A 24200-nucleotide genomic window follows, 5' to 3' on the forward strand; every position below is an offset into this window, starting at 1 on the left:
GTTTGGGATGCCAAGGCTGCCCAGATGCCCTTGTCTGCTTGGTGCTCCAGCCGGAGAAACCTCCTTCCGTCTTCGTCCTGCGACACGCTGCGTGCTCTGAGTGCTTCCTGACCACCCAGGCTCAGGTCATCCCGCAGCCCCTGCCTCCTCTCCCAGTGCAAGTCAAGACTTGCACTCACAGTCGACCCTTGATCAGCACGTGTCCGTGACCGCAGAGAAGCATGACACTTGGATGTGTGTCTTGTCCTCGGCTGGGGCGAGCTTTTACCAGGCTCCTTTCTCTTGTGGTGTGGAACCCCTGTACCCGCAAGCCTAACTGGTCGGAGCGCGTTGGAGTTCCTGAGTGTTGTGATGGTCTCCTAGTGGCCCCTGGCAGCTTTCTGCTCTGTGCCCTGTGCTTTTGTGGGTCCCTCACTCATGCACTTGTCTCCTCAGCCCGTGCCCCGAATCTTGGTGCAGCCTACCTTCTCAGATGCCCGGGCAGCAAGGACAGAGGAGGTGAGTCACCAGGTTGGGGCTGTCCCACTTGCAGAGGAGGCCCTGACACTAGCTGGGGTCCTTTCGTCCACACCCACCTCCCCCCTTGCTTCCCACTTTGATAATTAACTACAATGTAGGTCACTGTCTGCTCCCTGCACAGGCTCCTTGTTACACTCTGCTATTTTCAACCTGCTAATCATATGATTGCTAAAGTCTTTGGTGCTTGACTGCTAATGTAGTCTGTGCTTTAATAGCTCACTGCTAGGCAGAGGGGATTTCTATAAACAGAACCATCTCCTCCTTGTGAGCGTCTGCTTAATTCTCAGTTTTACATTTCATTCTGGTTCATGATATCAGCGTGAAAAGATCAATGCTAAGCTGGGAGAAAACCATCTCCCATGATCTCCCACAGCTCAACAGCACTCATCATCTCGTGAACAGTGGACCTCTCTTGTCCCACCATGCTTCCAGTCTCTGGAGATGCCGAATCTTCACAGGAAAAGTTGATTCATTCAGACAGCAGCAGACAGGCCTCAATGATTTGAAGGATAGTTTCCCCTTTGGGTAGCACCTCATCTCAAACATGCCCTTTGACTCCAGTGCCTTCCTGGTGTCCTAGCATCCCCAAGGTGTCCCCTCCCCTGGGAGCGTGGTTGAATGTCGTGTGGAGGCAGTTTTGAGCAGGAGCGGGACTCTCACTGGAAGGCCACCGGTGTGCCGGCTCCTGCTGTTCATCCCGTGGCCTCACAACCTTTGGACAGTCCAGAGGCAACAGTCAGTTTTCAAGTGACAGGTCAACTCCAGCCACGAGGAGCTGCTTGCAGGGGGCTGGCATGGGAGCAGGCGGAGGGTGGATCGTCTTTCCTCCCACCGTCTCTGGTCTGCGCCATCGCTGTACCTGGCTTGTCCCTTCCATGGGGAACATGGGCAAGCCCTTCAGCGTCCTGACAGTCCCTGCAACCGGCCTCCCCCGGGGATCCAGGTGCGACAGTGTCTGTCTGCCTCTCCTTCATCTCCTCTATGGCCGGAGTAGCCTGGATGGAACTGGGGGTGACTGAATGTCACTGGTGGGTGAGTGTGGAAAGGACCCTCTCTCCAGGCCGCAGGTCATGTCCAGCTTCTCTGTGTGTTCCACCCCCCCTGCACCCAGCGATTGCTAACTAGAGTAGGAAAGAATAAATAAAGCATGTCCAAGTTGTAGAAGAAAAATGATTGAAGGATTGCCTAATCTTTCAGCATATTTATGGCGATGACAGTTATTGATCTGCTAGATTGAGTAAGTTTTCAGTGAGAGCCCCATCACAAAAATGGGCTGTTAATCTCAAGAGGTGCTGTTCACTCCCTCCCCAGAAAGTGTTCCTTGTGGGCAACGAAGGCTTCTGGAAGCAGGAATATAAATGACAATTCACGGGAAAATGCGTGATTTATCAAACTGCTGAGTTAAGCCAAGAAACTGGAAGAGACTTATAGATCTTAGCTGCTTCCCAGTTCAAATAAATCCTGTGATTCAGATGGAAAGTGACCATTCCTGTACATAAATATTGAGCTGCAGCTTTCCTGTTCTGCACAGCCCGCCACCTTGTTCCCAGCCCATCTTCCTCTTCCCTGGCACCGTGGGGGCCGAGCTGGGGGATAGTGCTCGACTCCCTCAGGCAGCTTCAGCTCTCTGAAGGACATCTGTGCTCACTTCCCAAACACTGGGACTAGTGGGTGCCCTGCCATCGCTGGGACATGCCAGCTGTGTCTGTGTCTTCTGTCTGGTAACTCCGACAGTGATGTGAAAGGCCATGGCCACTGGCTCTGTCCTTGCTTAGTGACAACTCCTGGCCCATGTCCCAGAATTAGAGGCCCCCAGCCCTGACATGACACCAGCAGCCAGGAAAGTAAGCTCCCAGAGAAAGAGCCATGGCTACAGGAGGCCTGGACCTCCTCTTCCAGCCTGAGGCGCCCCCCCCCCCCCCAGAGCACTGTCTGGGGTCAGGGCCTCCTAGTGCCTTCACTGCTTGCTAAAGCACTTTCAGACCCTCTGAAGGTGAGGTCACCCCCTGGATCTGGCCAGAGAAAAGTGCTCTCTGCCCTCTTCAGTGTGGGTCTCAGTCTCCCTATGAGACAGCTTCCCCGAGACCAGGGGAGCTGGGATGGGCACAATGAGGCTAGTATGTACTGCTTCATGCTGCCTGGAGCAAGGGGCCTTGCCTCGTGTCCTCCCAGCTGGCCCCAGTGCAGGAGGAGCATCTCTGGAAGATGAGCTGCAGACGCAGAGGGCGGTGCTGCTCAGCCACTCCTGAACACAGGTACAGCTAGTGCTGCCCGGCATTGGCTCCGGGGCCAAGGCCAGCTCTGGCAGTGCCTGCTCCAGGTGTGTCCTCAGCCAGGAGCAGCTCCTTCCCAGGCTTCAGCGTAGAGCTGGAGGAGCTAGCCCCACAGGCTTTGAGTGGGTGGGGAGACCTTTCCTAACTCTCCTTGGTGTACCTTCTGCCCTTCTGCAGGTTCACCGAGGCAGCCCTGTGCCCGGTGGGGCTTTGGAGTGCATGGTGCCGACGGTGGGCCCCGCAGTAAAGATCTGTGACAGACCTGTCAAAGTGTCTTCCTCTCCATCTACCGTGGTGGTTACTCAAGCCCCAGAAGGACAGGACGGACCCCCCAGCCCCTTGAGCGAAGCTTCCAGTGGCTACTTCTCTCACAGCGTCTCCACTGCCACCTTATCAGAGACGTTCACTCTAGGCCTGGACACCTCAGGCCCTGGCAACCAGACACCTGGGTCCCCCCCTGCCCAGAGTCAGGTCACCCCAGAGCCTGAGCTGGCTTTCCTCTCCTGTACACAGAGCCATCCACCTGCCCCGGAGGAGCCCCAGATACTGCCTGCCACAACTAGTCAGAGCACAGAGCTGGAGGTCCCCAGACCACCTCTTCTTCCTGAACCCACATCTACTGTGCCCACATCCCCATTCCGAATCCGGAAAGTACGGACCTCAGAGCTCAAGTCCTTCACGGGCATGCTGGGGGGTGCCGCCTCTGGCGCTGAGGAGGACCCACTGGCTTCAGAAGAGCTCAGCAGTGCTGGGGGACAAGCCCTGGGGAGGCTGGAAGTAACATCCGACTCTGAGGAGGCCAGCGAAGTCCCTGAGTGGCTCAAAGAGGGAGAGTATGTTGTTGTGGGCCCCAACAAGACGGGCATTGTGAGGTACATTGGACCCACTGATTTCCAGGAGGGAACATGGATTGGTGTGGAGCTGGACCTGCCTTCAGGTGAGTGGGCTGTGGGTGCCCCTGCTGAACACGACCCTGCTGAATGTGGACTGGCAGAAAGGGAAGCTGGGATGTGCCCAGTGAGCCTCCTGACCCTTCATAAGCCAGAGGCTAGCATCTAAAGTCTCAGAATCCACCAGAGAGCCAAGGTAGTCACTGCCAACTGCTCTGAACTTGGTAGTAATTTTAACCCGAATGACTGGGCCCAGTGACCCTCTGTGTAGCCTCGCCAGTGCCCGGGGCTGCAGCCGGTTGCCACCACACACCGTGTGCTTTGTAAATTTGTAGCGGCACCACCGCCTCAGGCTGCATTCAGTGCTCTTGAGACTCCAGGGCCTGGGCCCTGAGGGTGGTGGCTTGAGGTGAGGAGAGGTGGTATTGTTGCAGGCTCTCGAGTCTCAGGTCAGAAAGCAGGGGCCCTAAAGAACACTGTGCGGGTTTCTCCCAGACATTGACCTTTGCTGCTTTATCCTATAGGATAGGCTCCTGGGGCCCAGCACTCTGGCCTCTCAGGCTCTTTCATCCCTGGATGCAGGCGCAGGCCAGAACGGTTTTATTGGGTGCTCATTTCCAATCTGGGCCACATGGAGCATACGGTTGGGTGGTTTTGAGTGTACTCACTGAGCTGCTCACTGTCACTGGACTCTATCGTTACACACTCGTCACCTCACAGGGACGTCTCATGGCCGCTGATGGCTGTGCCCTGCCCAGCCCGGGGCTACAGTTCATCTGCTTTGTGCCTCCGAAGTTTATGGAGGACACTCAGCCAGAGCTAGCAGCTTGTTGCCAGGGCGGACTCCAGTCTTTAGGAGGGCACCCTGGGAGCCCAGCACTAGGCCCCCAAGTCTCTCAGTCAGCCTGGGACCTCACAGGCTCATTCATCCCTGGCTACAGGCACAGGCCAAAATGGCACCCTCGTCGTCGTCCTGAGCCGAGTGCTTCCTGTGAAGTCACTATCTTTAAAAATAATCTGACAGAGAGTGCCTCGATTGGAAGTGGTTCAAGATGTTAGCTGCGGCACAGGCTGGAAAAAACATTTCAGATCTGCTTTTCGCAAAGTGCAAAGGGAGATTCAGGAAGAATTTTGTGTCTGCAGTTGAACTCCAGAATTAAAGAGAATTAGCAAGTAATGTAATTCAGCGGCAGGAACTAAGCACGTGCTTTTGTTCACATGGCTGTGTGGGTTCACATACATTCTGGTGGGCCACGCCCCCTGACTTCTAGCTGTGCGGGGGAGAAGACGCTAAGTGAATAAACACATTTTGATAGGAGTAGGTGCTGTGAAGGAGACAAGGAGACGTGTGCCGAGGGGTCCGCAATACCACAGCAATCTGCAGCAGAGAAACAGGATTCCGGAAGCAGAGCTGGGAAAGCGGCTGCCACCGGGGCCAGGCAGGGCAGCAGGGTGGTGCTCCCCAGTGCGGCCCAGCGGGAGGCCGGGCTGGGAGACCAGAGGGGTGCTGGAGTCTGCACCCAAGGGCTCACGGGAAGTAGTGCACTTTGGTCAGGGCTTGCGAAGATCACCCCTTGTAGAACACACGGGAGTGACGGGAGCAGGAAGTTCACTTGAGAGGTGGATGGGGAGGATTGTGGTTAAGGTTGTGGGAGGTGTGGGGAACAGTGGTCAGGCTTGGAGCAGCTGCAGCCAAGGGCCGATGGTTGGAGGGGGACCGTTAGGGAGGAGTGTCAGGGTGACAGTGTGTGGCATCAGAACAGGTCATGAGGGACAGGTCCCTGAGCTGGAAAGGCAGGAGAGCCACATGCCAGGGAAGGCTCACTCTCGAGTGATTCGGAGACACAAATGCTAGGTGGCCTGAGGGGCCAGGCTGGGGGAAGGAAGTCATACCTGGGCTGAGCTGTGATGTGCTTACAGCCGGGCCTTGGTGTGCTGAGACCTGACGATGTGGAGCTGGCGAGAGAGGCAGCCAGTTAAGAGAGTTGTGGCCGTGACCAAAACAGCTCTGTGTCAGGACGTTGGAGGAGCAGAGGCAGAGCGGCCGCTGTAGCCCTGGCCTACTTCCCAGAGACGAGCAGGCAGGGTGGATGGATGCTAAAAGATGGCCTGGGCACCATGGCCTCCAGGTGCTTCTTCCCGTCTACTCCATCTCCCTATAACATCCCTGTTCACCTGTCAGAGGAAATGGTTGACACCCCAGCATGGCATCTGCCAGCCTACTATGTGGCATCTGCTGACACACTGCGGCGGCGGCGGCTTTGCCAGCTTCCTCTTGGGTGAACCCGGGTCATCTGCCCTGGGCTCACACTTGCATTCTCACGAAAGGGACTGGTGTCCTGGAGGAGCAAGAGCCAGCTCTGCCTTGATGGCCTCCCCGCTGCTCGGCCAGTCTGTGTGCAAGGCTTGTTCTGCTTGAGACCCCAGGGCTAAGGGGTCGTCTGTCCCTGGTGAGCACTGGCTTGAGCTGCAGGCTCACTGGTTCACCAGGACCCTGTTGAGCCATGGCAGTGACTGGGCTGCGTGGTGGCACTGAGGTGGCAGTGTGATGGGCATGGTAAGGACGGTGACTGTGCCTGCAACACAGGCTCCTCCGTGATGCTTCTTCCTTTCCCTGCAGGAAAGAATGATGGCTCCATTGGCGGGAAGCAGTATTTCAGATGCAACCCTGGCTATGGGCTGCTAGTGAGGCCAAGCCGAGTCCGCAGGGCTGCAGGCCCTGTGCGCAGGCGCAGTGCAGGGCTCCAGCCTCAGGGAGCCCCAGAGGCCCGCAGGAGTGCCACCATCTCGGGCTCTGCCACCAACCTGGCCTCACTGACAGCTGCATTGGCCAAGGGCGACCGGAGCCACAAGAACCCCGAGAACCGGAAGTCCTGGGCCAGCTGAACTGCACCTCCTCTGGTGGACACTGATGGGAAGGGAAAGAGCTGGCAGCTCCCTGGAGGACACCCCTTCCATGGGAGCAGGGCCATGAATGCTTTTTGCACGATGCAGGGATGGTGGACAGCCTGGTTCTCCGTCCTCCCTGGGAATCTGGAAGCTGCGTTTCTTCCTCTACTTGAAGAAGGCAGAGGCTCCTCAGCTGTGCTCCTCCAGCTGGGGGTGGAAGGTTCTGGGAGCCCAGAGACTTGAGGGATGGTAGCTGGGTAGCAGGGCTGGAGTCAGGCCAGCTCCTCCCTGCCTGCTTGAAATGAGGGCGTCCCAGCCAGGTTTCTTGGGCTTCCCCTTTCCTTATTCTGCTGACTTTACTAATGTCTTAGTTTGTGTCTTGCCCTTCACACACAGGAATTCATTCTCCTGCCCGGGGACCAGCACCCACACCACCCTCTGTGCGCCGGGTGCTTCCTCATTCCCCCAGCCATGTCCCATCCTTCTGCGTGGCACACAGGGCTTCTGGGGGGCATCTCTGCAGGTGTCCAGTCTTTACAGCAGAAAGTCTTTTCTGTCGGCTCTTCACTTCCTAACAGGATGCTTGAACTCTATTTATTTAATTTATTCTTTTCAAAGCTGAAATGACTCGTGACCCACAACCGCTGTCTTGTCGCAGTGGGTTTGCCCAGGGCCTGCCTTGCACTCACTGGCTCTGGTTACCCGGAGCTGCAGCCTCTTGGTGGCTGCTGGAGGTGGCCAGCAAATGAAGCTTGACTGCAGATACATCGTGACCTTATTGTCACTGGGCTGAAGGCAGACCCTGGGGTTTGACACAGCTCAGGCCATTACACCTTGTTTGGATCTGCCATGTTTCAGGGAACAACTGGATAGTGTTTGACTCCATGAGAATTCCTAAACCCTGACTACACCTGGGCCAGCAGCTGGGCAGGTAGGCAGTGAAGAGAACTGTCCTCATTTTCCCTCCTCGGGCGTGTGCTGCAGCCATGGTCTATCCCAAGGCATTACCAACCACCTCTTTGCTGGGATGTGTGTGGCCTCTGAGTCAGAGTCTGTGTAGGGGGCTGAGCGGGCAGGTCAAAGTCACCCAGTCTCTGCTGTCCCAGGCCCTGCCCTAGGTCAGAATTTACACCAGGTATTCTTGGCAGCTTGTTGTAGGTTTTGACTCTCAGAATCTTTGATTTTCAACAGGGTTTCTTTGTCTAACAGTCCTGGCTGTCCTGGAACTCATTCTGTAGAACGGGTTGGCCTCGAATTCACAGAGATCTGCCTGCCCCTGTGACCCGTAAGAACCACACCCAGAAAGCTTTTGTTGAGGAATTGGTTCAGGGAGGATTTAAGCCTTTTAAGGAAGTAGCGGCAGGCTCCCAGGCTCCTGCCAGGTCCTCAGCCTCCCCTGACCTGTGGCCTCCAGGCTGGCATTGCTGGCACTCAGTCTGGACCGTCGGTGTTGTTTGAATGGCCCAGTGTGAACTTCACTACATCTGCTTGCCCACACCTTGACCAGAGGCTGGCGTAGAGCCAGAAGGGTGGATGGTCTCCCTGGCAGGGGGGCAGCCTCTGCCCTGTGCCTGCCCAGAAGCCCCAGCCAAGGAGTTGAGTGGTATTCTGTTCTTGTCAGCAGGGGTCTGGGCTGGCAGAGGTTCTACCGAGAGAGACCTGCTGCCATCCCCTTCTGGAACAGTACAGATGTTTGGGGTTGCCAGCTGGAGGCGGGCACCGACCCTCTCGCTCCCTCGGCTGACGTTTGGGGTGCCCTCTCGGTGTGTTGCTGAGGTATCACTGCCAGTGGCCTGAAATCTTGTTAGCCGGAGCTCTCCGGAGCAGTGCAAGTCCCGAGTCAGGTAGCTTGGCCAGCTCTTGTCTGGTGGTTCTGGGACCACCTTCTCTCCTTGCTCTTGGCTCCTTGGACCTGAGGTTCCCCCAGCCCTTCTCACCCCCAGGCTGCCGTAGAGTCCCCCCGCCTCCAAAAAGTACCATTGCCAACGAGCCCTGCAGGACACCCTTCAGGTGAAGCGCCCCAGCGTCACAGGCAGCTGGCCAGAGCACCTGGGCCAGGACAGCTCCGCCATGGTCTCCCGCGGAGCCCAGCTTTGGGGCTGTTTTGTAAGGGCAGTCTGTCTTCACAGAAGGCTCTGTCGTCCTTGGACCTCGGTGCTCAGGATGGATGGGATCTAATGGAAGGGAAGTTTGGGGGCCCAAGCTGGCAAGTTTATCTGCATGGGTGTTTCTTATGAGCCGTCCCTGTGGCTGAGGGGACCCTGTGTGTCTGCTATGAGGCAGGGAGGTGACCCCAGGAAAGCTGGCACTTCAGGCCGGGTCTGGAGAGGTGGATCTTAAGTCCTTGCAGGCCTGCAGCCTTAATGCACCTGTGTTGCACTGTGACCCACATGTCCCCTGCTCTTCCTGGGCTGCTACACTAGATGAGGCCAGACAGGGCCAGCTGCGGCCTCTGTCCATTCCTCACTGCTCTTTGGAGCAGACTAACACTACTTGCAGCTGGAAGTGATGAGATATAGAGGGTCATGGTCGCTAACATATCAGGTAGTGGGAGGCAAGTAGTGGGTGTGTAGTTGGGGCCCAGGTCTAAGGGGCAGAGAGCCATTGTTTCTGGGCTGTATTTAATGATGTGGTCCTTGAAGAGTTCAGCGGTATAGATGATGTTTCAACTTCTGTGGTCTTCCCCACCACCTCATGCCTTAGTGGTTCCCTGTGGCAAGAGGGTGGGTGGCTCAGGTAGCATCGACCTACCTGCCCAGGCTGCCTGTGCTGTGTGGCCCGTGGAGGGTGATGTGGAGCTTCTTGTGCCTCAAGGCCCAGGTCATCTCACATCGGTGACTATAGGGCCATCTCTAGTGCCTTCCCTGGGGCCAGGGTCTAGCCTGTGCTTCCAGCCCCAGACACTACCCAAAGCATCTTTTTCTTAAAGTCTGTGGTGCCTTCCTGTCGGGCTGTGGACACTCATGGTTTTGGGAGAGTTGGGACAGCACGGGTGTGTGGATCATGTAAATATGAGCTCACATGAAGTGACGCTGATTCCAGGATTACAGTGATCTGGTACATATTAAATGGGAATTAAAAATCCAAAGACCCTGTAATGAATAGTCAAGATGATGATCTATGTTGTACGATGAATGAAACTACTGTAATTTTGTACCATAAATGCCTTTCCATGAAGTGACCAACAGCATCTAAATAAAGCCAGATGGTTTCTTGCTTATATCCGAGGTCAGTCCAGACTGTTCTTCCCTACCCTCACTTTGGACTTGAGCTTACTATGCTATCCCTTGGTGGTGGTCCTAGGGCTTTTCACGATGAACAAAAGTTTATGTGCATGGGTGTATGCAGTAGAGAGCAGTAGGTCCCAGGGCACAAATTTCTGTGGCCCACAGGTTTGGACCAGAGACCCTGGGAGGCCCCCTTGGCATCTTGGCCTGTCTCCAGTTCCTCACTCACATCAGCCCCTTATAGAAAGAAGCCAGGCAGTAACAGGACCTCCTGGCCTCTTAGACTCAAAAGAAACTGGGCCTTCAGGGCTGGCTAAGAACACATAGCAGTGTGTATGTGTGGGTCCCCTGCTCTCAGGCAGGGCTTTCACCATCTGCTTCAGCCTGTGAGATAGGCCCCACTATGGACTCAACTGGAGAGCGCCAAGCCTTTCTACTGCCGCAGAGATAGACATGTCTTGTGGGCTGTGGAACCTGGCTTTGGCCTGCCTACCAGGAAGCCTGCCCTTCCTGGTCTGTGCTAGGGAAGGGACCAGGCCTCCTTTGCTTCCTCTGGAACCCCACTCCTAGCCACCCCGCCACAGCAAAGGACCATTTTCAGGCTTCAGGACTTGCTCATGGTTTCCTCCCTGCACCTAGGCATCATTCTGCCCATGTCTCATCAATAGAATAGCCTGGGAATGCAGGGTCAAGGCCACATGGAGGCCTGGGGAAGGTACCATCAGCCACAGGCAGCTTCTGTCTCCACAGGACTTGTTTGTATTCCCAAGTGCAGCCGAGTTATTCTCAGAGATAAGCTCTGCCAAGCAGGGGCAGAAGTGTGGCAGCCAGGGGCAGCCCCATGAGAGATGAGGCAGGATTCTGAATGGAACTGATCCAGCACAGGGTGTGTGTGTGTGTGGGGTGGTGGTGGTGGTGGTGGATACATCATCTTTTCCAGGCTACTGTTACCAGGCAGCTCCAGGAGATGTCTAGTCCATACCAAGCCCTCGCATGGGCTCTAGTGGGTGTCACACCCGGCTCACTCTTGGCTTACCAAGTTACTCAAGGACCGTGTGCACTGATCCTGAGCCTGGAGTGTAGCCAGCACCGTCTCTTGGATGCAGAGAGGAGGGGGCACCCCAGGGAGAGGCTTAGCCATGTAGTGCATGTGCCCGGGCTGAGGAGACTCGGGCATAGGTTGAAATAGGAGTTTGGGGCCAAACTCTGCAGCCCCATGAGGCAGGGATAGGCCGTGTCCCGATTGCCTGAGCCGTGCCCTTAGACTCCAGATGGCAGCTTCAGAGTCTGCAGCCCTCTGTATGCCCTCCCATGAAGGGAGAAGGGCTAAGGGTTGATCTCAGTCTTCTAAGGAGGGGAGGCTCAGTGGATCTGCCTGTGGGAGAGGGAAGCCTGGGACCTGGTCCTCGCTCTGCTCACCCCTGAAAGCCAGAACACAGATAACAAAGCTGCTGCTTTCTATTTCTGCTGCTCCAGATGCAGCTTTTGGAGCTGGCTCCTTTAAGAGGCCCAGGGTAGGGCTGGCTACAACAGGAAATGAAGAGAGATCAAAAAGGGATGGCACCTTAAGCTTGGCTGTGATCTTTGGGGTGGAGCCTTACTGGGTGCCCCTCCCCAAACATAGGCACATAATGGGAATGCAGGCCGTCTAAGCTCCTACTGGGCCACTGTGGTTGGGAGCTTGGGGGTTCCTAAAAGATCCCTTAGGGTGACATGGGGCACAGGGTCATAAGGGGCAGGGCTTCCCCTGCTTGGGCCTTGCTGCTATGATCTCTCAGCTCCCCGGTCCCTTTGGAAAGCCTGGAATGTGAGAGGCCTCATGCTTGATCCTCAGAACTGGGAAACAAAGCCAAAACCCTGAAAATGCAGGAGGGAGGATGCACAGAACAGACATCTGTACCCACTTCAGCCAACCAGGCACACTGTCCCCGCCCCCTCCCCCATTAAATTTTTGGATCCAAAGAAATCCCAGACAGCCTTTGCTCAGTTATACATTTTATTCTCTAATAGGTACAATACTAAAATAAACACAAATTAAAAAAAAGTTTTATTAAAACAAAACTGTACAAAAAAGCAGTATACTACATTTTAATTACAGAACAGTCTACTGTCCAAAAGGCACTAATCCAGAATAGGAGATACAATGAACCAGGACTCATCGGAACTATTTAATCAATACAGTAGAGCACTTGTTTCTTTGACCATTTACATCCAGAAACAAGAGCTGCTCGCTACAGTCATCACACATGGTTATAATCCGAGTCCTACTGGGAAGGTGCAGTATCACTTCCTAGAGCAGGCTCCACCAGGGGCCCAGGAGGGGGCTGGGAGGACGTGGGCAGAGGTGGGCACCCAAGCTCGTCTTGGCTCTGGCGGTTGGTTCTGGCCATTACTGGCAGCCACTCTAACCCCTCTCCTGTTTAGCACCAGCAAAGTGGGTTCTGAGATGCTCCAGGTCAAGGACAGGAGGTCTGGTGAGAGCTCCTAGAGGGGAGGCATCTGGTAACCCTGTCTGAAAAGGCAGCAGCTACCTGGAAGGGGGGGATGGCCCAGTGACAGCCGGCAGAGCCGCCTGGGCAGCGGGCAGACGGTCCCCTTGCTCCCTGGGTCTTGAGTATCCAGTGATCCTGTCTGGGAAGTCGGTTTCTAGAAGGGGAGTTTGTTTCCCAGACACAAGTCAGAAAGCCATGCCTGGTCTCAGGGTGCAAGCCACCCTGAGGGGCACGGTGGGAGTTAAGCCCTGCTCCCCTCTGTTGGGTGGCCGAGACCCCCTCTGAGCCCAGCTTTATCATCACAGACTGGCCTAAGGAAGAAGGATACTGCAGCTTTCCAAACAGTGTTACACAGAGAAGACGAAGACAGGCATCTGATGTTAACAAAAATAAGTAACAAAGAAGTGGGATTAACTGAATCTCTTCTCACAGCGCCCTATACTACACCCTCCTTCTGCTTAGCAGAAAAATTGTACGTACACAAAAATACAAATACACAATTTGTAGAACAGTCTGGTTTTAATATATTTATATATATTTATATTTATACGAGTGGCAGGTTCATTATATAGAGCTTTTTGCACTTTTGGCTCATATGCAACAAGGCTTATAAATTCAGCTTTAGCTTTCATTCAGATTTTATAGCTTTTGAACAATTTTTTCACATTTAAAGCAGCATCCAATTTGCACTAGGAGTCTGTGGTGATTACGGGGAAGATGGGGTCAGGAGGTTATGGGGATGGGACGGGATACATTCCAGTGTGTGTGGCATGTAAGGAGGATTCCATGTGGACAGAGCTTGCCATGATGACCCCTTGAGGTAGACTGGACACCTGACAGCAGACGCAGACACAGGTGTGACACCCTCAGGGATACATGGCACACAAGATGGGGACAGAGACCAGAGGAGACACCAAAGGGAAACACAGAGACTAAGACACACAACGGCCAGGCCAGGAGGGCGCTCTGCCCCCCGCCCCCACTCATCTGGCAGGATCCTACACAGCCATCGCGATGAATACCTGCAGGCAACCTCAAGACATCTGGTCCCTGGTGTCCGGTCAGAACACGGGAGCCTGCTTTCCACTTCCCAGCTGGCCATGCCAGCTTGTTCCCAGCCCAGTGAACTACACAAGCTGCGCTCAGCAGGAGTGGCTCTCACTCCTTAGCATTGGGCTCTCGCTAGAATGTTCAAGTCCAGTCAGAGCCCAGAACCCTGGCCCTCTGGATGCTCTGACTCCAATCACGCTGTCCTCCCCCAATCACGCATCTGGCGGACATTCCTCAGTTACACCGGGCGGGCCTGGCAGGTGCTTGGTAGACCATGAGCGCGCCATCTAGAGGAGGGGAACGGCACTCCTCAGGGGCAGCATGGCTGGCATGCGCCACCCAGCCCCACCTTCCTCACCACATGGTCCGCTTCCCCACAGCCTTCCCTCTCTAGGTGAGGCGGCTCACAGGTAAGGTCGTCCAGGCCTGTTCTATGCGAATGCCCAGTGTTTGCACTACTCCATAGTCGGAACAAAAGAAATCCCGGGTTATTCATGAAAATAAGGTGCCTGTCTATGGATTGTTCCTTTCCCACTCATCTGTCCTATACCCCACGTAAAGAAAGGCCTGGATCTAGTTCAGACTTCAATTATTCTCCAAACAAAACAACTCCTTTTTAAAACGCACACCGGGTCTTTTTACAAGTCTACCGATGATGACGCGTGGTTCCTGGCTCCCTGGTATCTGGGCTGGAGATGTGGCCAGGGCTCCAGTACTCATGGTGGCAAAGGGGCACAGGTTTATCAGCTATGACCCCTGCTGCCAGCCCTCTTAGAGCTAGAAATGTTCTCCGAGTGCTGACAGGCAGAATTCTGCTCAGAGGCCGTCTGTCCCGCTTCACTCAGTAGCTAAGTAGACTCCTTCAAACTCCTATGGTCCAAGACCACAGTCACATCAACAGAAGGGACACAGCGAACAGTGACAAGGCCAGCCCTCTCCCCTTGCTTGCCCTTGTGACCATTCTGCCTGCAGAATGGCGGGGCACTGGGTGGGTGGGGGCGCACAACACCCACCCTGAGGCTGGGTGCATGGTGGGAAGGCCAGGGCACAGGCCAACTCTCGGGCAGGTCCCAGAGGTTTGTAACTTGCTTAGGCACTTAAAACATAAATGAGAATTTGATCCTGGAGGTACTGCAGACTCAACGGAACCATGGCCATGGAGGGGAGGTTGAGCCCAGGACCTCAGAGAAGCCTGTAGGCTCTTCCTTCCAGGGGAGGCAACTGCCACACTCTCCAGGGCACCTTCCAGCAGAGTGTGTCCCACCTTCAGCCAGTGAAGTGATGTGGTGGCTCAGGGGCCAGTCTGGCCACTGGGGTCCCTGATCTGCGCCTGATGAGCTGCAGGCTGCCCTGGCACACTGTTCAGGGTCCTTGTGAGAACCACTAAGAGAAGAAGGGAGCTTTCATAGTGGTGTTGTGGTAGAACCAAAGAGCAGGAAGGAGAAAGCTTGCCAGAATGGCCAGTGCTTGGAAAGAAAAAGCTCCACCCACCCCGAGAACTTTGGTTTTCTTCTGGTGCCCATTTTCAGAGATGCGTGATGAGGTCCCCACAGATTTCAGTACAGTCAACGTAGGCATCAAGGCAAACGAGAAAGGGATTGCTTTCTGAAAGCAGCCATGAGCACTCACCGCCACTCGGCACACACAACTCACACAGGCACCTCCCCGCCTGCAGACAGGGCCCAGGAAGCATCTGGACAACGGCTGCTGTTTGCGTTCATACAACTCTAATGCCATTTGGTTTCTAATGTCACATCCTCAGCAAGCCATGGAGTGGACAGACAGCCTCACAGGTTAGTTCCAGTAAAGCAAAATGGGAGGGGTTTCTGGGCTCAGGAAGGTACAAAACAAGACTGGGGAGAGATTCGACCTGGAAGTGCTGGGAAGCTAAATCCTGGAGGAGCAACAAATCTTCAAACACAAGTCCTGGGACCTGCCTGTCTCGAGCCCCGGGCAGGCGACAGGCACTGACTTTACTCCACAATTTCCATGGCACCTTTGGCCACCAACAGAGATGCAAAATCTTGATCATACCAAAATGAAAGGCACACATACTCTTTCTCTCCAGCTCAAGGTTTGGGGGCAGAATGAGGACAATGTTAAGACCCCACTGGCCAGCTAGTCTAACAAGGTGTCAGCAGCCCCAAGAGCTGGCCTGCTGGGTCCTTCAACTTTGTTTCTCGGTGCTTTTCATTCTCTTGGGCTGTAAGGCTACCCAGGATGTGACAAGAGATCAGAAGAGGACAGTGACCCAGGTAACTCTTGGAGAACCTGATTTAGTGAGAAAGTTAGAAAGGAAGGTGAGGAGGAGCCCAGCAGGTCACCAGTGCCTGACCAATAGTCACTCGGCGTCCACAGGACCAGGAGGCAGCTTGTTCTCTTCCTGGATTCTGGATATTAAGAAGTTCTTATTCTAGGCCTAAATTTGGGTGTCTTTAGGTATCTACTTATGGGCTGGTCAGTGTTGAGGGGCCAAGGCCACAGCAGGGTGGCACTAATACCAGAACACCAGAACCTTGGACTCCACAATGCCCTCACGTTCCTTTCTGATTGTGGTAGAGGGATGGCGGGCAGGGTTCACCAAACCCTCGGGAACTCCAGCACAAGCCCTCAAAGTCCCAGGAGTTAAGTGCCGCGAGAACTGAAAAGAACAGGCTCATGGCGGTCACTGCCGGGTAGGGAGGGCTGGGGTCTAGCACCCCACAGCCGAGGCAGTGCTTGAAAATTCAGCTGCAGAGAAGACGACAAGTGCCTGTGGCCCTGGGGTGACCCAGTGCTGCCGGAGAAGAGCAAGCAGGTTGGCAGTGACCTCAGCAGAACGAGATGACACATTCCCCCAATGCCACACTATCTTCTGACTCTCACAATCATCATTTCTGGGATTAGTTTAAAAAAGAAAAAGAAAAAAGCTCTTCTGAGGCAAATACTACCTACACTGTCCTTGACGATGAAGCCAGTTTTGTGTTTTGAGGTGGGGGTATCTGTGGGAATACAGGAATATTTACCATGGATAGGGTGTTTTTAATCAGAGTGGCCCCCTGGAGCACCCAGGCAGATCACATTAGGGCTTCTGGTTGATCACCAATCCTGTCTGTCCAAATGCTCACAGGTAATCGCACTGTTCTGCTGCTGTGCAGTGTGTATCACACAAATCACAAAATGAGCTCAACTAGTGACTTCAGAATCGAATCGGAAGGCAGCGAACTGAAACTACCGGAGACAGCTACCGCTGAGCAGCTGGAAAGTGAGAGAGGGCTAAAAATCCAGTCCTCAGCAAGGATCACACCTCTGACCTGCAGGCAGGGGAAGGGACCACCGTCCTGTGTGCACGTCACTGAAGGTATGTGGGAGGGATCACATCGGAGCATCTCCAGGAACAGAATCTTCTCCTCACCTCTGTGCGTCTGTGTGCTGAGGGAAGAGGGCTCTCTAGACCCTTCTAGGCGAGTGCTCGACCCCAGCCATTCATTCCACAGGACAAAGCTAAAACCAGCATCTTGGTTGAGTAGTGTTCTGGGTGAGAGGGGGCACATTCAGTAGAAAGGGCGAAGACACACACGGCTACTAACCACACCCGCAGTGTCCAGCCTGAGAAAGGACAGGGCTCATGGACTCCAGCTAACCTCACCTGAGTCGTGAGCCTCACGGGCAGGAGAGAGCTTAGAAAAGGCCACTTAGCACTGGTAGCTGCTGGCATTCCTGTGGACCCTTCTGATCCTCTAATTGAATCAAGGCTCCTGCAAAGGATGACTAGAAAGAAAGGAAAAAAAAAAAAAAAAAGGCCAGACTAAGCATCAACTGGAGGACTAGCTGGTGCCTGCAGCTCTAGTCCTGAGGACACCGCAGGCTGTGAGGATTACATGCTGCCTGCCTGAAGGCACAGGTGCACAAAGAAAAACAAGGAGGGGGGAGAACATGGCTTCCGAAGAGCCAAGAACCCAGGACTGACAGCAGAATAGCACGAGGCATGCAATAGCAGAACAAGCTTGCTGTGCGCAAGTCGGGGTGTGCAGACACAGCTTCCTGCTCCTGAGGCTCGAGTCCACACATTCTGTGTGAGGTCGACTTGTACCTGGGTCTTGTCGTCTGTTCTAGAAATAATCACGTTCCCAAGGAAGAGCCTAAATATCCTGGAAGCCCCGTAAAGCAGTAGGTGTCCCCAGGGGAGGTGTTCCAGCCTCCAGTGAGAGGATGGGGACAGGGAGGCTCAGTTTGCTGCCTAGTTTCTGCCCCAAGTAGCATAGGTTGAAACTGGACAGAGGTTTCACAGAATTTACAAGTCAGCGGCAGGCAATAAGCAATCCACTCTGGACCTGAACTGCTTCCCCGTCCTCTCTCACTTGGGTGGGACATGAATCCTATGTCATTATTTGGTTTACTGAACTGCTGTTCCAAATGTTCTTGGGAGCATTGGTGCTCAAAGGGAACAAGGATGGGTGCCCTGCTATTCTCAACCACATAAAGGACAGAAATCCTCTTAATTATGACCATGCCAATCTACATCCTGCTAAAACAGCTAATTACATGTCAGGAGGACACTCAGTCATTCGGAACAATTGCCATTATACTTTTATATATTCATTCTATGCCACCCCCCTCAATTACCATGGTTACAATTTGAAAAAAGATTCAGCCAAACCTTCATTTGATCACAGTACACCATCATGAATTTGCGAGTTAATTATGGCTGTATGGAGCCAGTCTTATTTAAAGAGAGAAGATGGACATGGAGTCAGGGGAGCTGGCCTCTTGGGTGTTCTAAGTGGGGCACCAAGTTCCTCAACAACAGTGCGTGGAGCTGTACAGCCTGAACGCTGGAGACTGAAAGGGCTTGGCAGCCAAGGATGGCAGCCAAGTTCCCGTGCTGCCCAGCAAGGGCTGGAGGTAAAGGGTGGGGTGAGCGCGGGAGGGAACCCCACCCGTGGAAGGCGGCTCCTCACATCTCATCTGAATGGAACCAACTAGATTTAGTTCTGACTGGAGGGCAAGAATGACAAGGCAGCCTGGGGACATCTGGAATCCCAAGGCAAACACCTTGGTGACGAGATGACAGGGACATTGGTTACAGGAGAAAACCAGTGCTGGGGAGGTCTAGGTGGCTCTGGCTCTTAGCTGACTTTTTCCTGATTTGTTTTCTTATCCCCACCCTCAAGACAGTAATGAAACAGCTACAGAAACCTTTCAGTCTTCAAACTCCCAGCTTCTCAGTCCACACATAGGCACAAGGCTTCACTTCTGAGCGCCTGTCAGTCCTGTATGCTGGCACGAGGCACAGTTTAGAAACAGACGGCACACACTGGGTAAGAGAGGAGCTTTTAAAACCAGAACACGGGTCTGATGATGTGACGGCCCCCTAAGCCTCCCCGACTGCCTTCGTATGTCAGTTCTCTAGCGCAATAAGGAAATCAATCTTCTCAAGGGATGGTCATCTCTGAAATGGAGGGTGTGTGATGAAGGAGACTATGCAGTACCTGTTCTGAGCACATGCTACCATGCCAGCCTTAGAAAGCGGCTGGCCATCCATGGCTGCCTCCTTGGAAAGTCTCCTGTTGTCTGGGTGCTCACTGTTACAGTCATAACGCACGCTATGGAGACAGTGGTAAAGGGTCTTCAGAGCTATAGCTCAGTTTGCTAAATTCAGTATGGATGACAACTAGTGGCCCAATCCTGAGTAAGCATGCTGGCACACACACAAAGCATGCATGCGTGCATGCACACACACACACACACACACACACACACACACACACACACACACCCCAAAGGAATGCTGTAATTCCTACCCCTGTCCCATTGCACCCCCACCCAACTCCCACTCAAACATACGCACAGCATTACTGGTCAATGTGCCCAACCTTCACTTGGGAAATCTTAAAAACTAAGTTTGGCTCAGGAAAGCTGTAAGTGGATTTGGCTGGTCTCAGTGCAGCCTCAATGAATACAGTAGTGAAACAGAGCTGATAATCACAGCAACAGATGACATCACAGAGATGACCAGAGACTGATGCCCTGCAGGAGGCAGAGAGCCACTGAGCCCAAGACCACCAACCACAAGAAAAGTTATTGCCTAAGAACCTGGTGAGGCTCACGGGAAAAATCCAGCCTGTTCTCTGGCTTTTAACAGCAGAGCTGAGTTAAAATGGGAATGTTGTCTTTGATCCCAGCACTCAGGAGGCAGAGGCAGGGGGATCTCTGAGTTCGAGGCCAGCCTAGTCTACAGAGTGAGTTCCGGGACAGCCAGGACTACACAGAGAACACCTGTCTCACAAACAAACAAAGGGGGTGGGGGTGGGGCTGAAGCTGCTTCTAACCAAATCCTTTCTGGGGCCAGGGAGAATAAGGACTCGAAGGGAACACTTTTAGAACAGGCTAGAGAAGTCACCGTGGAAAGGGGATCATTCTCAGTGTGCAGACAAAGGCAACAGGCGTGGCAGATGGAGTTCTGGCTGCCCAAAACAGGAAGGAGGTCCAAATTCCGAGGCAGACTAAATGCTACCCATTAAGCTTGTGGTCAGAAGAGAGAAAACATCCGTGAAGTCAGCTCAAGACAGAGATGCAGTGCTGAAATAGAAAATGGAAGGGGGGCCCTTCAGATGAGAGATGGGAAGTGATGGGAGCATCCTGATGGACTAGGGTCTGCTATCGCTAGTGCCTGACGACTGGTATTCAAGAAGACTTCCTAAAGGAGAGAGCTGAGACGACTGCATCAGAACTCTCCGTGTGCTATCCCTATGAGGTAAAAATATACTGAAAAAATAGGTGTAGCGGAATGATGAACCTCCCAGGAACCAGAGCTGTCTTTGTAAGATCACCTACCGGGCTGGAGTGAAAGGAACCGAGGGCCGTCTGCCTCCCCATCCCAGGCCCCCGCTCCTGCAGCTGCCTCATACGGTATTCCACACAAACTTGGCTGCTGTGAACTCAAGTGTTTCCTGGGTTCTGAGGGCACTGCGGAGTCACACACAGGAAAGCACTGTACTGCCCTTCCTGGCCATCCTCTGCTGCTGGCTGTGACTGTCTTCAGCTAGGCAGGGATATCTTAAGACAGGCCTTTGTTAAGAGGTCGCATGCACGTAAGGTATTAGAAGATGGGAAGTTACCTTCCTATCCGGCAACAGTAACTCCAAGCACTTGAACAAACACTCAGAGCACACACTATGGTGGCTGTGCCCCTCCCTCGCCCCTTTCAGCGTCTTGTCGGTCAGGAAGGCACAATTCCTGAAAGAGATCTCCAGGGCGGCGGGAGGTACTGGAGGTGAGAGCAGAGACAGACAGGCATGCAAGGACAACACAGGACGAGTCTAGCCCAGCTCTTTTCCTCTCAGCATGGGGAGCGGGAGTTTCTGATTTCACCTAAAAGCTGGAAAAGCTCAAGCAAAGATTGACCGTCCACAGGAAGGAGAATGACCGTGCAGCTCTGTGGCTATCCCAAGAGCTCAAAAGGACACCTAGACACAAAAGGAGAATCTGACCTGGTGACCCCCGAAAACGACCTGGTGGTAGATTTGAACCTCGATCCCAAAGAAGCAAATCCGTACTGTGGGCCAGATAGCACAGCTTCCTCGTAAGGCCCTGAGTCGGTGGCCGTGCGGCAGCTTCTCCAGCAGAAGGACTAGCAAGGCCCTCTAGCTAGCTCAGTAGAGCCGGCCTCCGGCAACTACGCTCTTCTGGTGCCACCACACTACCACACAGACTGGCACTGCCTGCACCAGCCGGGGCTCGGTAGCCTCTGCTGCATTTCTCTCTCTCAAAGGTCTTCGGACAACAGAACATTTTGCTTTTCTGATGCAGTCAGAGTTCCCTTAGAAACTGGAGCTGTCTTAGCGGCTGGGGTCTGTTCCTTTAAAACGGCAACCAAGAACAAATAACGAGAGGACGGCGCCAGAAAGAAGCTGTCAATCATAATCACCTCCTGGTCACTCATGGATGTGGCTTGTCAGAAAAATATGGTCCCCCCATCCCGTTCTTTCTGATCCAACTGAGAAGAAGCAGACAAAACTCGACCAAGGAGGAAAGACACAATAGGTATATTTCTTCTTAGTAAACAAAAGGAAAGAAAGACAATGCAATCTCCTAAGTGAAATAAAAAAAAAAAATCAAATAAACCATGGAAGGTTCTAAGTAGGTGTGGGGGTTCCTGAGAATAAGAACTGCTACTCTTAAATCTGTGGGTTCAAGTACTACAGTAAGAGAAGATGGCTCCATGTTACTTCAGCTTTTGGAGCTGGGAAGAACGTACATTTCCCCCGGAAATCCATGGACAGGAGCAGGACCAGGCCCTGCCTAGAGCTCTTCAAAGTCACAGACGTAGGTGGGGTAGCATCCTCAGGGCCCTCAAGGACGACTCCTCACATTGGAGTAACCAAGACTCACCAAGCCTAAAGGGATAATGCAGTCAGAGTGTGCCCCAGTAAGACCAGCTACATGCTGTGGCTCCCGAGTATCCGGCCAGCCAGAAGGGGAGAAGAGGGTCGTGTGCCCTCCTCCCTCAACAGCTTTGAAGTTCAACACATTTGCTGAGGGAGGAGGAGGTTAAAGAGACGGTACCTACTCTCTATCTTAGAAACTGGTTCAGGTAATGGACAAAGAGACGGAAGCCCTGCTTAACGGCCCATTCCACACTGTCCTCCAAACAAGGCTCCATCAGACCCACGGAGGAGAGATGGGATGAGGCAGAAAACACGGAGCCTCTCTCAGACACACACCGCACCCCACACTGACGGCTGCTGCTGCTTCTTACCCACAGTGACAGTGTGCCATTTAATCAGGTTGCCAGGATCATTTTCATACAAGGCCAGCAGATGTAATTTTCTTTGATGCATGAATAGTTCATCATTTTGCTACTAGATGACAAGGTGATCACAGGGTGACTTTATAACGCAAGTTCACGGTTTGGTATTTTGAGTTCTCAAAATGAAAAAAAGATTTATCAAATATAAATATCTTTAAAAAGTAACAAAAGTGCTACATATGTGATCAAGGAAAAAATTTCCATTAGTTACTGCCGCTTAAAGTAGATTAAACTACAAATATTACCACATCCATTATCAATATGGCTTCCAATTATTAAATAAATTGCCTGTAGCAATATAGCTTTCACACCTCCACAAGGACAGAGTCAAGGGAACAAAGCAGACACGTCCTGCTGTGTCCCCCACACTCACGATACAAGTGGTGAATGTCCCCTGCTTTTTCTGCCCCTGGCTAGGCAAGGATCTGCATCTGTGACAATCCCGACAGAGTCCTAGCTGGAACTCTGGGCAGGCTTCAGGTGATGGGTTCAAAGCCTGCTCTTTCACTCACTTTTGATCTCGGCTCTATCCTTAGAGACTCTTAGGGCAGCAGGGAAGGGGCACCCAGAGGAGGCAAAGCGACTTCCATGTTATCTCCAGCACTTTCCCAGGCAGGCGCTGGTACCGAGTGTGGAATGTATAGAGGCTCTGAGAAGTGGGCTTAGCATCCATCCGACATTCAGCTCATACTCTCCCCTACTGCTCTCAAGCTGGGGTTTTGCTTTTCAGAACTTGGGGTTTTTTTTTGTCATTTTTGTTTTAGGATCGTGGTCCCAAAGGCAGAAGGCAGTATGTTATCTACTAAGTCACACAGCTTGTAAGAGGAAAGGATGTCTGTGTTGGGCATGTTAACATTAACCAAGAACTGAGCTCGGGATTCCAATGGCATTCTTAGCACAGCACCCAAAGAAGTATAGTCTAGCCACGCTGTGACTAGGAGGCACGGCTTATTGCAGCTGAATCAACCAATCTCCGGCTGAGGCGGGGCTCTAGTGCTCCTTGCTCTCCATGGTGGATACTTCCCGGATGGTGTCTGTCGGTCCTGTGCCACTACCTCAGCTTGCATCCTGTCAGTCTTGGGGCAGGAACGGGGTACAGCCTAGTGGTACATGAATCTAAAGGTACCCAAGATTTTACACAGAGCCTAGTATTCGAGAACTGAGGGTTATCTAAATACCTGGAAGCACTTTCTTGGAATGCTAAGACGGAGCAGCGAGATTGTTTAGCCTCAGGGGCTGGGAGAGGAACGTTTGGTTGGTTGGTTATTACTTACTGGGATTTTAATACTGAGAGAGTATATGCAAAGGCTGAGGGCACCATGCCATCTTCACAGAACAAGACCCTAACGGCTACCTGACATACAAGAAACTGTAAGTTATACTGTAAGAACACATGTTAAGGACCGAGGAAAGTCTGCTAAGGTGCTACGTCTAAACTAAGTTAACTGTGTGATCCTCCCTCATCAGTCATCATCCAGGGCCTCTGTCTTGATCTCATTGGCTCCCTGCCGGGCCAATGCCAAGATAGTGTGGTTGACGGCTGCCATCTCCACAGCTAGTGAGATGGGGTCCTGGTGGTCACTATGGCTCGTGCTGTCATCCTAGACGTGCAGAAATAAGAAAGGAGTGTTATTCGCTGGCCCGGAACAGTTCTCAAGCTCACAAGAAGGCATGCAGGGGTGCCGTGCAGGGGACAGAGCATCTGTGGAGGAAACTGCCCAGTGCATCTCATGGTGGAGTGAACTGTATTTAAGTAGACACTGAATGGACATGGGTCCAAAGACTTTCAATGTTTTTGTGACTCAACAAGTAAAAAGGACAAAAATGATTTGTTTTGTTCTTATTTTCACTGAGAATTTATTTATTCTACCAAAAAATTGCTAGTGGTGATCAAACCTGAAGTGATGAAAATAAACTAGGAATCTGGGTTCTTCTTTTGCCACAGACACAACAGTAATCACTGAGCCCAAACTAGCACACTCCTAAATCCACAAAGCTATCGAGTGGCTACTGGAATCCGTGGGGTGCCCTGCTGAGAACAGTAAAGAAAACTGAGAAGTCCAGGCCCC

General features: G+C 53.0%; 2 protein-coding genes across 49 annotated transcripts in view; one reads left to right on the plus strand and one right to left on the minus strand.

The window, feature by feature from the left end:
* Positions 1–9791, plus strand: part of Kif13b (kinesin family member 13B) — a 151052-nt gene extending 141261 nt beyond the window's left edge. For 3 of the 4 annotated variants that reach the window (XM_042285017.2, XM_006988795.4, XM_076545188.1), the window contains 3 exons: positions 436–498; positions 2970–3729; positions 6303–9791. In XM_042285017.2, the coding sequence (XP_042140951.1) occupies positions 436–498; positions 2970–3729; positions 6303–6568 (1089 nt within the window). In that variant the 3' untranslated portion in view covers positions 6569–9791. The remainder of the gene's footprint in view (positions 1–435; positions 499–2969; positions 3730–6302) is intronic. The other variant, XM_016007205.3, reaches the window with a different exon arrangement.
* The window catches only part of Hmbox1 (homeobox containing 1), a 158388-nt gene that overhangs the window by 6079 nt on the left and 128109 nt on the right, over positions 1–24200 (minus strand). For 12 of the 45 annotated variants that reach the window (XM_006988792.4, XM_076545209.1, XM_016007207.3 and 9 more), the window contains one exon: positions 22894–23732. The exons of 6 other annotated variants lie outside the window; for them this stretch is intronic. In XM_006988792.4, coding sequence (XP_006988854.1) covers positions 23595–23732 — 138 coding nt within the window. In that variant the 3' untranslated portion in view covers positions 22894–23594. Of the gene's footprint in view, positions 1–12790; positions 17091–22073; positions 23733–24200 lie in introns of those variants that run through there. 27 more of the 45 variants (XM_042285030.2, XM_042285028.2, XM_042285023.2 and 24 more) reach the window with 5 other exon arrangements.

Source organism: Peromyscus maniculatus, chromosome 9 (genome assembly GCF_049852395.1).
Source record: "Peromyscus maniculatus bairdii isolate BWxNUB_F1_BW_parent chromosome 9, HU_Pman_BW_mat_3.1, whole genome shotgun sequence".
NCBI lineage: Eukaryota > Metazoa > Chordata > Mammalia > Rodentia > Cricetidae > Peromyscus > Peromyscus maniculatus.